This window comes from Lactuca virosa, chromosome 4 (genome assembly GCF_052849685.1).
Source record: "Lactuca virosa cultivar CGN04683 chromosome 4, Lactuca_virosa_CGN04683_v6, whole genome shotgun sequence".
NCBI lineage: Eukaryota > Viridiplantae > Streptophyta > Magnoliopsida > Asterales > Asteraceae > Lactuca > Lactuca virosa.
Genome location: NC_136429.1, coordinates 105124237 through 105140638, shown reverse-complemented (window position 1 = coordinate 105140638; position 16402 = coordinate 105124237). Strand labels below are relative to the sequence as shown.

At 35.0% G+C, this 16402-nt stretch overlaps 2 protein-coding genes and 1 long non-coding RNA gene across 4 annotated transcripts; 2 read left to right on the top strand and 1 right to left on the bottom strand.

The window, feature by feature from the left end:
• Positions 1-4867: 4867 nt before the first annotated feature.
• LOC145106933 (DNA mismatch repair protein MutS, type 2) lies at positions 4868-8396 on the top strand. Of its 2 annotated transcripts, XM_079043846.1 has the most exons (5): positions 4874-5439; positions 5775-6633; positions 6728-7252; positions 7337-7801; positions 7879-8396. In XM_079043846.1, the coding sequence occupies exons 1-5, from the start codon at positions 4964-4966 to the stop codon at positions 8194-8196; spliced, it is 2643 nt and encodes an 880-aa protein (XP_078899972.1). In that variant the 5' UTR covers positions 4874-4963; the 3' UTR covers positions 8197-8396. The 2 variants fall into 2 exon arrangements, with proteins under 2 accessions (XP_078899973.1, XP_078899972.1); XM_079043847.1 differs by lacking the exon at positions 7879-8396 and having other exon boundaries at positions 4868-5439; positions 7342-7457.
• Positions 8397-8484: 88 nt separating this feature from the next.
• Positions 8485-9425, bottom strand: LOC145106934 (uncharacterized). The gene is made up of 2 exons (XM_079043849.1): positions 8871-9425; positions 8485-8736 (listed from the first exon to the last, which is right to left on the bottom strand). Exons 1-2 carry the CDS (start codon positions 9301-9303, stop codon positions 8591-8593), a joined length of 579 nt encoding a protein of 192 aa, XP_078899975.1. The 5' UTR covers positions 9304-9425; the 3' UTR covers positions 8485-8590.
• Positions 9426-9538: 113 nt separating this feature from the next.
• On the top strand, positions 9539-11657 carry LOC145106935 (uncharacterized). The gene is made up of 4 exons (XR_013707668.1): positions 9539-10222; positions 10595-10660; positions 11117-11176; positions 11519-11657. It is a non-coding gene; the product is annotated as an uncharacterized LOC145106935 (long non-coding RNA).
• The last annotated feature ends 4745 nt before the right edge of the window (positions 11658-16402 follow it).

The following is a 16402-nucleotide window of genomic DNA, read 5'->3' as shown; positions in this document are numbered from 1 at the left end:
AGTATCAAATCATACAAGTAAGAGGGTGGAACAATTATCACATCATTACATAAGTTCAAACAACGTCACAACCAAGTGACCTTCTAAATATCCATGTATTTTTATAAGTCTTGCGTTTGCTACTATCATCTAAGTCCATGTCATTAATAGGTTAGTTATTAGGAATGCCTAGTGAATAATATTGATGTATTTTTAGAAGTCTTCATTTGCTACTATCATCTAAATCCATGTCATTAATAGGTTAGCCATTAGGAATGTCTAGTGAATAATATCGAGATTTCACACTTTTGAAATAAAAAGAATTTGCAGGATCCTTTTACATATAAGAAATCCCAAATTCATTTATAAAAACTTTTTGATAAAAGTAAAATCTTGATTCACCCACAGTTATGAAAGTCTTGAATTCCTTGAAAACTCTTAAAGTCCTTAGTGTAAAACACAAGTCTTTCTAAAATAAAAGTCATAAGTCATTATTCATCTTACAACCATAATCAAAATACCATTATTATAGTCATAATCAAACAACATCATTAAAGTCAGTCGGTTAAGTCAATATAAGAGTTGATGCAATGTAATATGCTTCTAACCCTTTTCTTGAGACATTCTCATATGTCCAACCTCACGACTCATAAAATCATAAAGTGATAAGTGTATCATGTAGTCATCGTGGGAGAATATACATACAAAAAATGCTCGTATGCCAAACATTGCAAATCGTTTCATAAATCTTATACGATTCATTGATTCATCAACAAAGAAAACATCTCGATTTTTCTTTGATTTCTAGTTGTTCCGATTTCTCTTTACAATGATGCAAAAGCTCCTTTTCTAAAGGGCTCAGGTCATTCAAAAAAAAATGGGGGTGCTCAAGGTCTCTAACAAGAAAAAATTTCGAGAACTTCACGTTGTTTCTTGCCAAAAATTTCAAGACCCCAAAAATAAGAAGAAAACAAATTGATAATCTTAAGATCCGACTTATATTTCTTCTGTTTTTTTCTCTTAAAGAACATCCTAATCGTTGGTAATTACATGCTTAACAAATAAGAAGAAAACAAATCAATTAGCTCAAGATCCTATGTAACCAATGTTTTAAAAACCGGATTTTTAGTTGAACCGGTATGGTAACCGGTTCCCAGTTTAACCGGTTCGATCACCAGTTCAACTGGTTTCTATAATTTTCATTATTTTTCCTATTTTCCTGCACACATAGACATCCACACGTTTAAATATTAAAAATACATATAAATACAAGTCGTAGATCAATCAAAATATATTAAAAAACAAATAACCATAAATTTTACATCAATCCATGTACATTAAAAAGAAAATAAAGTAGAATACGGAAACAAACTATAGTCTAGATGAGTACAAACGTATTTAAAAAACCTATAACATTTACCATTTGTTTTTATTCAAAAAAATCTAAAAAGATGTGAAAAAACGACAATTTTTTTATGCAAAATGATCAATTTCCATGTGTTTTTTATTTAATTTAACCGGTTCAACCGAGTTTTTGTAAAAACCGTCTGATTCATTCCGGTTCAGAAATAGACATAAAACTGGTGCTAATTGAACCGTTTACTTCTCCGGTTTTCGGTCCAACCGGTTCGACCGGCCGGTTCAAACCGGTTTTTAAAACACTATATGTAACATCCCAAAAATCACAATAAGTTTAAATTTTCAAAATAAACCATTAATCAACATTGTTTATAAAAATAGTCATTGTTTCAAAAGCATTATTTCAAATCAGAGTTTTCCCAATACCCGGTGACATAAAACAGGGAGTTGTGTACGATCACACCTTCGCCTTCCCACGATCCTAGGAAGTACCTTAAACCATAAACTAAAACTGTAAGCCAAAGCTTAGTAAGTTCCCCCAAAGTACCAAACACACAACATATATCAACATATACTGGGTCCTCGTCTTATATCTGGAATACCCATGCAAGGTCCTCATGATAAGTCTGGATTGCCCCTGAGCCCTCAGTACGAGTTTGACATGCCTATCGGGCCCTCATCTCATATTTGGAATGATACCGAGTCCTCATTATGAGTCTGGCATGCCACTCGGGACCCTCATCTCATATTTGGAATGCTCCTGGGTTTGTTGGCTACAACACAAAGCAGTACAACCTCAACCCAATACAATATGTTGACATATGAAGCAGATAAATTAAACACGAATTCAGTAAATACAGATAATAATGCATATCTACTACTCAGCCAAATACTCGAATATCACTATCCCATAACCATGATTCATAAACTAGTGGGCCGACATTGGTGCCTTCGCCCCACGGTACATTGAGGAAAACTCACCTTACAGTCTGAATGCAAGCTGAATAAATCTCAGTCCCGAAAATCGGCTCAACGATCACTTAACCAACACCAATGACCTAATCTCAATTAATCAGCTCAAAATACCTAAAATACCCCTAGGTCCATTTGGTCAAAGCTCTGGTCAAAGGTCAAGGTCAACGGGTCAACTTGGTCCACTCAGTTGAGTATGCAGGGCGTACTCAGCTCCTACGCTGGGTGTACTCAAGCTTTGACCGGAGTTGGACGGTTGACCCCGAACTCGCGGCGTACGCTGGATTACGCACAGTGTACGCATAAAATTACTTTTTCTTCAATAAGAGCTTAATGCATTAAGCTCTAATGTCCCAATTTCATATCCAAAGCCAAAATACCACTAAGAGTCATAAAGTTTCCAACTTTATGACTTTGCATGCCCATTAAGTGCTTAATACACAGAATCCTAACTTCTTAACACCTTAAGACCTTCTAGAGCATGCATGGGGAAAAACGAAGCATCAAGACCACATTTTTATGACTCAAGACCCCTCATTAGGTCTGAAAGGACGACTTATTCGACTAAGAGTATGCCATGCTCAAGAATCATCATAGTTGGGACCAAAATGCCTTAAATGAAGAAATGGGTAGATCTATAAGATAAGATGATCAAGCTATGAGCTTTTTACCTCCCGGAGGTTGCTAGCAAGGAGAGAATCCTAGATCCAAGTTGCTTCCAAACTCCAAAGTATTCCCACCACCTTCTTCTTCTTCAAGAATACCACCAAAACACAAAAATGAGCTCAAGATGCACTTTTCTCACTTAGGGTTAGCTAAAGGGACGTTTTCTCAGGTGGAGGCTGATGAGGGAATGAGAAATGAGAAGTAAATGATGATTATATATGGATCAAACCCTAAAAATTAGGGTTTGAGAATCCATCACGTACGCCCTGCATACGCGATGTACGCCTCGCGTACTAGCGTCCGCCCCAGTACGTCCATTATACTAACTCTCTGGCCAAAATCACCAAAATGCCACTATGGGCCGTTTAAGCAATCTTTCTCATGCACAATGGACAAAATGAAATATTCCTTCATATATATGGTTAAAATTGAAAATACCTCATCATCGGGATGTTAAAATTCACCCCCACTTGAACTAGACTTCGTCCTTGAAGTCCGATGCTGCAAATAATTCAGGATAATGCTCCCGCATCTCCGTTTCCGGCTCTCACGTCCACTCGGAGCCTCTCCGATGTTGTCACTGAACCTTTACCAAAGATATCTCCTTGTTGCGTAAGACCTTCATCTTTTTCTCCACCACCGCTACCGACCTCTTAATATAATTTAAAGTTTGGACTGAACCTCAGAAAAAATGCATACCACAAGGACCATTTTTTCAGTTTTGTCTATATTTAATTTAAAGTTTTATTACAATATATATACATCTCTCTCTCTATCCCCCCCTCTCTCTCTCTCTATCTATCTTCGTATGATCCTGTTTAAAAGGAACCCCAACTCTCCATAATTCTTGACTATAAAGAATAAGGGGATGGAGAGGAAAGGTCGGGGTTTTGAATCGGAGAAAGGAAATGGGTAAGATGGTTTGAAAATTATCTCAAAATCTAAAGACGAAGAAGGTGATGAGAGCAGTTGGGTTTTTTCTTGCCATTTACTATTGTGGCTCACCTCACGAGCGATCGACATTGAGAATCACAACCTCTCTTCTTCTCAAAATCGATTGACAATCTCCAAAAAAAAAATTCACATTCGATCGACGCCTACATGGTGTCTTCTTCATAATCGATTACAAGTCTCCCTCCCTATTCTTCTTATTTGTTCTGAATAGAGATCTCAGGTTAGCAATAATACGAGAACATAGGTGTGTTTCTTTTGATGATTTGGCAGGACTAAGATCATTAAGAGCAGTGAAAGTTATGGCTAGGTTGATGGCGATTAACGATGGTGGTAATGGGTGGTTGATGTTGTGGTTCAAGGAAGGGGCGAATGAGTGTTTATGGTGGTGATTGGTGGCTGATTTAGAAGGTTGATGCTGAAAGTTTTCAATTGGTGTTTTGGTTGTAATCGGTGGCTGATGGTGGCGGTAAAAAGGATGTATAAGGATGGGTTTGAGTGGTGTTTGGTCAAGGTTGTGAAAAGAGCTAAGTGTGGTTTATGGTGTAGATTGACGGTTCTGTGATGAGGGAATAAAGTGGTGGTTTTTTTATGACGATAGTAGAGTCAAGATATGGTGGATGAAGGCTAGTAAGAGAGGTGGCGAAAGGGTGGCCGGAATGGAGGTTGTAGAGAGAAAGAGACCCTCTTATTTTTAATTATTAAAATAATTAAATAGATTTTAAAAAATAAAAGAAAAATAAAAAATAAATACTCCACGGATATTACAATACCAAATCTCAACCAAACTAAGTCGAAACTAAGTTAGAAAGACTAACAATCCAAACAAAAATACCAAAGCCCAAAAAAATACATATATCATATTTACAATTTTATCTAATAATAATTTCGAAGTTATGAAGGTAGAAAACCTAAAACCGTTAATGTTGTTGACTCAAAATTCAGTAAACTCCGCGCCGTTTTTCCTCCACCGGCATGGATAAGATTATGTCCTACTACTTCTTACAGAGAATAGCAATCCAAGCTCCATTCGTCCATGGAGCTCTGCAATGTATTCTCTATCACCACTCCCATGAAACTAAAACACTCATATCCCAATCTCAAAACCCAAGCCCGTTTAGTTAAATGCTCGGCGGATACTACGAATCGCCGACTCAAACTCGCGGAGTCACTCCAGGACGAGACGTTCAGGATTCTCGAATGGCCGTCGGTGTGTACCCAGGTTTCTTCCTTCACTTCTACCACCATGGGAACTTCGGCTGCCCTAGATGGTCTAGTTCCTATAGGAAGGAGTCCAGAGGAGAGCCGGAGGCTCCTCAATCAGACGTCCGCTGCATTTGCGCTTCCTTTTCCGCCTGATTTCTCCGGAATCGAAGATGTTTCGGATATCATCGAGTCTTCAGTCGCTCGTCAGTTGCTTTCCATAAGAGAAATTTCTGCGGTAAAACGGACTTTCCGATCGGCTAGGGATCTGTTCGAACAGTTGAAGAAGATTTCTCTCCAATCGGAAAGGTATACTATACACCTTTAAAGCTTGATTCTATTTTGTATTCTGCAGATCGTCTTGACAGTTTTGTGACGTTTGCTAACACTAGGTCGGTTTTTGCTTTCAATTCTGTTACCTCTTTGAAATCCTTATACTTTTAACCGAATTCAATATAGATTTAAACTAGCATCATTCGTTCAATTCTTCTAGCGCATTTGATTCCCGATCCAAGTCGTTGTTTAAATTAGCCCTAAAATACAAAGAGAATCGTAAAATACAAATCGTTGAGTGTGGTGCCTTCTCACATTCTATTTCAGTTAGAACTAGTTTCATTGGATATCATCTTCATTGCATTAACCAGGTACTATCCTCTGCTTGAAATTCTTCAGAATTGCAATTTTTTAACGGATCTGGAGCAGAAAATAGAGTACTGTATAGACTCCAAATTCTCAACCATACTCGACAGAGCCAGTGAAGATCTAGAGATCATTAGGTCAGAAAGAAAAAGCAACATGGAAGATCTGGACTCTCTGTTGAAAGACATATCAACTAAGATTTTTCTAGCCGGAGGTATTGACAAACCATTGGTAACCAAACGTAGGTCAAGAATGTGTGTTGGCATCAGAGCTTCTCATAAATCATTACTTCCAAATGGTGTCGTTTTGGATGTTAGCAGCTCTGGAGCAACATATTTCATGGAACCCAAAGAGGCTGTAGACTTGAACAACATGGAAGTAAGGCTTTCAAATGCTGAGAGGGTTGAAGAACAAGCCATATTAGGGTTGCTCACATCTGAAATTTCACAATCAGAGTCTGAGATTAAGTACTTGTTAGATAGAGTTTTAGAGGTTGATTTTGCAATTGCAAGAGCTGCTCATGCTCGATGGATCAATGGAGTATGTCCACTCATATGTGGTTCTGGTTCTGTAGATATTGAAGGTATACGCCATCCTTTGCTTCTTGAAGCCTCTCTGAAACAAGGAGTGATGGGTCATCAATCTTTTGATTCATTACCATTTCCTGTTCCTATTGACATCAAAGTCAGAGATGAAACAAGAGTGGTTGTGATCTCAGGGCCTAACACTGGAGGAAAAACTGCTTCCATGAAAACATTAGGATTGGCATCTATTATGCTGAAGGCTGGCATGTATTTACCTGCTAGAAATCAACCAACCCTTCCATGGTTTGATCTTATTTTAGCAGATATTGGAGATCACCAGGTAATAAATACACTAATACTCTACACTTGTAGTTAAAAAGAAGCAACAATTAACTCAATATAACATTCTGACATTCTCATTCTCATAATTATAGTCTCTGGAACAAAGCCTCTCAACTTTCAGTGGCCACCTGTCACGAATTTGCAAGATGTTGGAAGTGACCTCAAGACAATCACTCATTCTTATCGATGAAATTGGAAGTGGAACTGATCCATCAGAAGGGGTGGCACTTTCCACCAGCATATTAGAGTATGTTAAAGATAGAGTCAACTTAGCAGTAACAACTACACATTATGCAGATTTATCTCTTTTAAAGGAAAAGAATTCCCAATATGAGAATGCAGCAATGGAGTTTTCTTTAGAGACTTTACAACCCACGTACAAAATACTTTGGGGAAGCACAGGCGAGTCAAATGCATTGACCATTGCTAAATCAATAGGGTTTGATGAAAAAATAGTTGAACGAGCACAAACATGGGTGAAAAGATTGATGCCTGATAAGGCTGAGAAGCGAAAAGGTTTGCTTTATCAGTCGTTAATGGAAGAAAAAAATAGATTGGAAATTCAGGCTAACAGAGCTGCAGATATATATTCGAATACCATGACTCTGTATAATGAGGTACGCTTTCTTTGTTTGATATAGTGAACAAACACTTTGTGTGAAATAGCTATGTATTTTACACTCTGTCTTTCCATTGTAAAGATCAGGGATGAGGCAGATGATCTTGTGGGACGTGAGGCTGCTCTTAAGGCGAAGGAAACTCAAAAAATCCAAAAGGAAATAGCAACAGTGAAATCTCAGTTAGAGAAAATAGTGGAGGATTTTGAAGCTCGAATTAGAACTACAAGTATTGATCAACTTAATACGCTTCTTAAGGAATCCGAATCTGCCATTTCATCAATTGTTGAATCTCACAAGAATGCTGAAGAGTCATCTGTCATAAAAACCGATAGGTCTACATTTACAGTAAAGCTTGGAGACCAAGTAATTGTGAGCGGATTAGGAAACAAACAGGCAACTATAGTCGAGCCACCTGGCACAACCGATGGCACTGCCCTTGTTCAATATGGAAAAATTAGGGTTCGTGTGAATCTAAACACCATAACACCTCTTCCCAACACTGATATCATTCAGACTCCAAATTCAAAATCAAACATAAAAAAACAGGTATGCAATAGGGGAATTACAATTTTTTTTTTTTTTTTCCAATAACTATTTTTATCGAGAAGCATATGTGTGCGTAGGGAGGGACACGGAGGATTAAAAGCCTTAAGAATTTATCAGAGGGAAGCAATAGTGAAGTGGTTTCGTATGGACCGGTGTTGCAGACATCAAAAAACACGGTTGATTTACGTGGTATGCGAGTGGAGGAAGCGTCTCACAATCTTAATTTGGCGATTAATATAACCGGGTCTAGCTCGGTTTTGTTTGTAATCCATGGGATGGGTACGGGAGTTGTGAAGGAATGCGCGCTCCAAATATTAAAAAAACATCCGCGGGTTGTCAAGTTTGAACAGGATGGTCCGACTAATTATGGCTGTACAGTTGCTTACATCAAATGAATATGCGGTATGTAATGTGCATAAAATGTCATTTAAGAATTTGCTTTTTTATTTAGGAAAAATACAGAAAATCGTATTGATTTGGCCATCTAATTATTTTTGTAGTTAAATCGTAGGAAAAAGGATATTTTGTAAATGACCAAAAGTCTATAATGGTTTAATCACGTCTATAAATATTTAAGTGACTAAATTGAAAATTAGTGTAAGTGTGCTTAAAAAATTTACATCATAGTCATACTTTTGTGACTTGATTTGGTCTCCTAAAGTAGAGAAAAGAAGCAAAATAAATGCGACATACCTAATAATTTTTATTTATAGGAAGATGATAAATTGAGTAAAGATGTTTTTGACAGAAAATACAATAATTAGTGATATCATAGAAAAGAAAAGGTGTTTAGGGTGATGAGGTTGGAGCCATGTCTTCAGGACCGGCCCTTTTCATGGTGGGATCCATGGCCATGGGTGGAAAGTTGATGGGGCTCATGGTGTAGTGCATCGCATATCCATTTGAACAATGACATTGTACACCTCTACCTGTACCTGTAAAATAATCATTTAATAAGCTGTGAGACTGAATGCCACGTGTGTCAACAATCAGTTATTTAGTGTCTTGTCTGTTTATATATAATTTTGTACATAAATGGAGTTAACGTGGATTTTAGCATATGCATCACCTGATTTGGCATTTGATCCACCACCATAGCCACCTCCCTCTCCCCATGAGGACACCTCTGGCACAAAAGCTCCAAACGGGAATGCCGGAAACGGGTTGATCTTATGAAACCCGAAGGTGGCGCCGCCACTGCCATGGCCTCCTCCATAGATTCCTCCTCCACCTTCCTCCCAACCAGGGGTGGTCGCCTGAGCCTGGCGGCCGTCACAACCGCTAGCCTGAGCACCATTTCCATCATCCATCCGTAAGCTTTCATCTTCACTGCTATCGTCCATCTGGAGCTTACGTAATCTGGCAGGTTTAGGTGGCTTTTCCTCATGATCCAAGTCAGCTACTTTAGGAGGCTTGACCATGTGAGCCATGGCTAGGGTTGAGCCCAGGAGGGCTAAGATGGCTAAGCAGACCCATTGTCTAGTAGATGTAGATGTTGCCATTGTTATTATGACTCACTTAGTCCTTTGGGCGTGGGAAGTTATTAATATTGGGGTTTTATCATTTATGTGGTGAAGATATGGGCTTTTTGTTTGTGTTGTTTTGTGTGAGCAAATAAAGGTGATAATAGTTGAGGGTGGTGCAAGTAACAAAACAAATCACATGAGTATTTCGTTTCTCTCCTTAATGTTTGGTGCATGAAAACCATATGGGATTTCATGTAAATAATGCATTTATAAACTTCACCCTAAACTACAGAAACCATCCCTAGACGTATGCTACGTCTACAGTTTCAGTCCCTTGACTCCCGTTTTGAACTTTCACAAACTCTGGATTGGCTTACAATTTATCTTCATACTAACGTAGTCATTAGTTTGGTATCTATTGAGAAACGGTTGAGTCGTGACACATTTCAAGGGGCATAATCATCATGTAATCATTACTCCTTTTTCAAAACTCTACGGCAACTTATCTTCTCTTCTAATAAATGAATCCTCTAGCTGCCACATGTCGTTTTTATAAAGCCCTCTTTTGCCACGTGTCACCTCTATAGCCATTTCATAAATATTTTCCCGCTTATTTGGTATAGTTATAGCTAATCCCACAATCCATTTTAATCGCCATATATCCCAATAAATTAGCAAACCAATTTGAATTTCATTTACATTAGGAAAGAAATTAGGATCGTAATTATATCCAAGATTACAACGACGGCTAGGGCTTCCTGTTCATATATACCTCCAACCCATCAACCTCTATTTTAGTGGCATGTAATTGAAGATTCATTTTATTTGTAGCATCAAAATCATGTTCGTATATACCTTCAACCCATCAAACTCAATTTCAGTCGCAACTATTTGAAGATACGTTTGATTTATGCCAAGGAATTAAAGATTATTCAGCTACAACCATCGATTTCAAGTTAGTTCTTAAAATTCTTCTTCCCTGGCTATTCATATTGTTGTATAGGCTATTCATATTGCTTTGTTTGTTTGCATATGTCATTGTTTGAGTTATTGATGCAACTAACTTGTAAAATTTGTTTCGCCTGCCATGTGCTCAATAAAAAGCCTAAGTGAACCATTAATTTGTAATTTTTTGACAACGATAAATCAATATGCCTCTTCTCTCTCTTCTTAGATATGGTGGTGCCGTCTTAGTATGCTCCTTTGCTGGGAGGTTGGATTGAAATGGTTTTTGATAATCATCTATTAGTGTGTATTGGGTGATAATTGTAGGTTATATATATATATATATATATATATATATATATATATATATATATATTTTCAGAAAAATGGATGATGGACCCACTAAAGAGGATGAGATTTTTTTTTGGAGAAAGCCCCTCTACTAAAGGTATCTTCCTTGCCTATATGCTAATTGTTGTTAGATAGTATCAAAATGAGACATTGTATTATCAGTTTTCGCATGTCCATCTCTGTCACGAGCACATATAAATAAGTGAAGCAAATGTAGACAAAGATACAAGTTGTTATAGAATGATGTCCTACATATTAGTTGGTTATCAATTGTAACTAATACACAATTCGTCATAAATATATGAAAATGTTGTTTCCTATTTCAGGTATTGATGAAGGTAATCTAAGAGATCGCCAGTAGCATACTTAAATATGATTTATTACTATCTTAATGAGGAACAATTTTAGTTGTATCATTCATTCATCATATAAACCAAGCAAAATTGAATTTGTGAACACAGGCATTTGATGCTTTGGTTTTGATTCTTGCATTATTCATTCATAATATATATCTTCAATTTTTCTTACCCATTTGTTGTTTTTTTGCCAACAGGTTGAGAGTCATTTCATTGGCAGTTCTTTCTTTTTGCATTATCTTGGTGGTTATAAATGTGTAAGTGATTAACATAATAATCATGTTAATGATTATAGATTCATTTTAGTGGTTTATACATATGAAGTAATTTATCTTTTACACGTAACAGAAATATACTTACATTTTTTACCCGTAATAACAGTGAAATGTAAGTACATTGATATTATTGGTCAAAATAAAATATTGTTGCTTTTATCAGTAAACAAACTAAGCAAGTTTTTAATGTGTAAAAAGTATAAGTACAATACTATTGTCGTAATGGGCTTTATACAAGTAGTGAAAGTTGTCTATCATGTGAATGTTTTTAATGCATCTTTAACTTCAGTTTTTACTAGACTTTGCTTTTAACTTGGCTTTCAGGTTGGCACATGTGAAGAATAAGGAGTATATGTCATTCCTGGTGTGAATCTTGAGGTTAATTAGGATGTTTTATGGTTTTAATATATATGTTTTTGGTCGGTGTTTAGATTAATTATGAAATAAATAATATATTGTTTTGAATGTTCATTTTCATCTTCGTTCATAAAATAGTTTTGATTTTTTTTAGTAAATGATATAGACCACAACTCTTAGCATGAGTTGCTTTTAATTTGCATTACTTTTTTTAATATAAATATACGTTTATATGTAGAAGTGAGACCACATTTGGAAGAATATTATATTTGGTTTCGATAGGAGTAAATTAGTTTGAGGATTTGGAGTGTGCCACAAATGTTTCACATATCAAATGTGACAAAATAAAAAAAAACAATAAAGTATGTATGATTGTGTATACGCATATAAGTAGGTGTCTAATGTCCATTTTTTGGATTTAATGTCCATTCTTATTTAGATCACCAAATTGAAAATGATGAACTTTTTGTTCACTTTAGACATGTTTCCAAAAGAGACTATTTGCCAACATTAACTCATTTTACAATTTAAACTATTTTTTTTTTGAGTTTCCTAGACCATCACTTAATAATTTTAAAATATGTATTTTCATAAAACAATCATAATATTGTGTCAATAATAGCAGAATCAATGTCAGTAGTGGTGTAATTATAGGAAAGGTCATATCTTTGAGAGGAAATTAATTGTTGGATTTTAACTATTCATTAAACGAATAATATTCATCATCTGTCGAGAAGACACTAATTTCTGTAAACAAAGTTAACTATACTCATTTTTGTAATTTTATTTTATAAGCTATCATTTATATAAATTTGGTGTAATAAGGTTCATTTATGTTAATTTATTTAAACACATCGTTTATGTATTATATTTAAACACAAACCATTTACTTTCTATGTAAAGAGCAGAAAATGATTGATAAAATGATTGATGTTGTTGATTTTGGATAAGGATGTTAATTTGACATATAAAACTTCCAATGTTATATAAAAATAAGTCTTTCAAAATATATGTTAAAATATTATGTTTATTTTACTTTTCACATTAATTATATATTAATTATCAATTGTATAATTAAATAATTATTTATTTTATTATATTTTTTTAACAACCGTGGTTTCCACGGGTTATAACCTAGTTACTTATATGTACAACATGAAAATCGTTCATACCAAGTTACTATTGGAACCGGTATTGTCCATTGTGGATGAAGTAAGAGTTCGTGTTTCTCATAATCAATATGTGAAACCTTATACTTTGGATTAGGAAAATTTAGACTTGTGATAAGTTATAGTTGTAATTAACTTAGAATTCTATTAAACTTCCGGAAATGATCTTTAATGTTGTAATTGTACATGTATACGGGATTAGGCCATTATGATGTAGAACATATTGAGACCTTAAACATTATCCTTTATGGATAAGCGAGAGTCCGACAAAAGGTGTGCCAAGATCTCCAACTTAAAACATACATAACTTTTGATCTGTTGGAAGTTGTGATGTTCATCTTATATGTACCGAAAGCTCTCAAAGGGCTGGAGCTCATGAAAAATTGACATGGATGGTTTGCATCAACTGATAGAGCCAATCTCTTCATTTTATCACCAATTTTCGAATTTCCCTCAATTTTGTTACATTTTCCATTTTATCTCTATTCATTTCTAATTCTAAATCAAGTGAAATCCGTGAATTCTATCAATCAAGAGATATATTAGCTACTTTTCATTAATCGGCTATCAAATTTAATTTTCAGTCATTGTCAAATCCCATTACCAACCTTTAAATTCGGTTAGTTGGACGTTAAAGCATTTTTCGGCATAGTTTGACAAAATAATAACATGCTTGTATGGGTGATTATTTACATTATTTATATTCTTTTTTAGAGTTTATGGTCAACCATTGTTTATGGGATAAAAGGGAGGAGGTGGTTGCTGTGACAATGGCAATGGCGGTTGTGGAGGTGGTGGCATTGCATATTCATATATGAATATTGGCGGTTGTGGAGGTGGTGGAGAAAAAGGAGGTGGTGGCATTGCATATTCATATATGAATATTACCTTTACCGTCATGCCGGTATGCTGAAGTGTTTAAGTAGCAATGAAAAAATGAGATTAAATTCATTCTCGCGTTCTCAATGATGACTAAGTTCATTTAGATATTAGACATATATCAAATAATTTGAATAAATTGTTCTATCAAGGGAACTTACTGAACTTGATATATTTTTTTTTGCGAATATACGATAATACATATTTTTCTATATTGTCGTGTCTATTATAATTTAAATAAATTATCATATAAAAACGTGGTTAAAATAACTTCGGGAAAATGAATTATAAGCCCAACGAAGTTTCCAAACCGTTCAAAAAACCCAACTTATGTTCTGTTTGTTCAAGAAAACCCAACGAACTTAACATTTTGTCTAAAAAAGCCCAACTAACTTATACTTCTCATTTAGGGTCAACCGTCTAATGAAAGTCAACGAATGACATGGCTTATGACGTGTAATTAAATATCGGACAATGACTTGTAAGACCAACGAAATTTCAAAACCGTTCAAAAAACCCCAATCATGTTTTGTTTGTTGAAAAAAACCCAACGAACTTACGATTTTATTCATTTCTCATTAGAGGCAACCAAATTCATTAGGTATACAACTAGTTGGCAAATGACATGACATTATATTTAATGACATTGAATAAACAGATTATAATTGCCCTTTATATATCGATTTAGGGCTTGGAGAAGAGAAAAACGAACGACGTTTGTGTTCGATCTCTTGTAATAGCTACTTCTTCTTCTTATTCTCAATCGTTGATGTCCAACTCAAGATCTACAAATAAGATATTTGATGATGCAAACTCTTGTGGATGTAGACGCCCTTCTCGGATTTGGACATCTAGAATGGAGGATCATCCAGAGATAATGTTTAGGGCTTGTTCGAACAGATGAGTAAGTGTAATTGAAAGCTTTATCATGTCCATTTTTATAAGTTTTTGTTTTTGAAAGAAACCAAACAAATAGATAGAGTATGGACATGATAAAGCTTTCAATTACACTTACACATCTGTTCGAACAAGCCCTGAAATTTTTTTCTCCGGATGATCCTCCGTTCTAGATGTCCAAATCCAAGAAGGGCGTCCACATCCACAAGGGTTTTCATCATCAAATATCTTCTTTGTAGATCTTGAGTTGGTCATCAACGATTGAGAGGAAGAATAAGAAGTAGCTATTACAAGAGATCGAACACAGACGTCGTTCGTTTTTCTCTTCTCCAAACCCTAAATCGATATATAAAGGGCAATTCTAATATGTTTATTCCATGTCATTAAATATAGTGTCATGTCATTTGCCAACTAGTTGTATACCTAATGAATATGGTTGCCTCTAATGAGAATTGAACAAAAGCATAAGTTCGTTGGGGGTTTTTTCAACAAACAAAACATGAGTGAGGTTTTTTGAACGGTTTTGAAACTTCATTGGTCTTACAAGTCATTTTCCGATATTTAATTACACATCATAAGCCATATCATTCGTTGACTTTCATTAGTTGATTAACCCTAAATGAGAAGTGAACGAAAGTGTAAGTTAGTTGGGCTTTTTTAGACAAAAGGTTAAGTTCGTTGGGTTTTCTTGAACAGACAAAACATAATTTGGTTTTTTGAACGATTTGAAAACTTCGTTGGGCTTATAAGTCATTTTCCCAGTAACTTCTATTGTGTATATGGTTTAACAAAATTAATAAATGTTCATATATAATTATTCATATGAACTTTGCCCGACCCAGACATCTATTATTTTTTTATATTTTGTGTCGATTATAATTTAATTAAATTTATCCAAAAAACTTTGTTTAAGCAACCTCTATTGTGTATATTGGCTTAACAAAATTAATAGATGTTTGTACATAGTTATTCATGTGAACTGCGCTTAGCCCAAACAACTATTAATTTTTTATATTGTGATTTCTATTATAATTTAATTAAATTAATCCAAAAAATGTTGTTAAAATAGCCTCTATTGCGTATAATGGTGTTACACCATCTTAGTGTGATAACGAAGCAACACGTAATATGGCAAATAATCCGTTTTTTCATGAGCAAACTAAACATGTGGAAATAGATTGTTATTTTCTCCACGAAAGAGTTGAGTCTCAAGACAAAGAACCCCGATATATCATCACCAAATATCAAGTTGCTGACATTTTCACCAAATTGCTCGAGACTGAGCGCTTCCATTATTTGCTATACAAGTTGGATGTTTGGAATCTCCACGTTCCAATTTGAGGGGAGTGAAGAATTCATATTATATTTATCTTATCTAGTTCGTGTGATTATCTTTTCTTTAGAATAAGTTTCTTTTTATCATTTTAGCAAGACTCTTATATTTGTATTTATATCTCATTGTTGGCATTGAATGAAAATATCAAACTGGTCCGGTTCTTAAATACATCTCTAAATTCTTTAGTATATAATTCATTACCCGTTACACGCTATCAGCTACCGGAGTTAGTTTTGTCGAACACGCCGTAAATCTATATCTTTTATGTTTAAATAAAGTACATAAGATAACTATTTAAGGAAACATAAAATATTCTGATAAACACAATGGGATAAATACAAAAATATGTAATTATCTAATAATGTTACACAAATGGATATACAACTTTAATTCTTCTCTTTAGATAAGGACCAACTTGCTTACAGCTACCCAAACTGCTACTCATTCCTCGATTTGTTTTCTTCTTCCAAGCTTCATGTTGCTCCTTACTCTTTACTTTTGGGGGTATATCAAACCTATCAGCGGACTTATATTCATGTTGTGTATTATGTATTAGTTGGTATTTAGCCC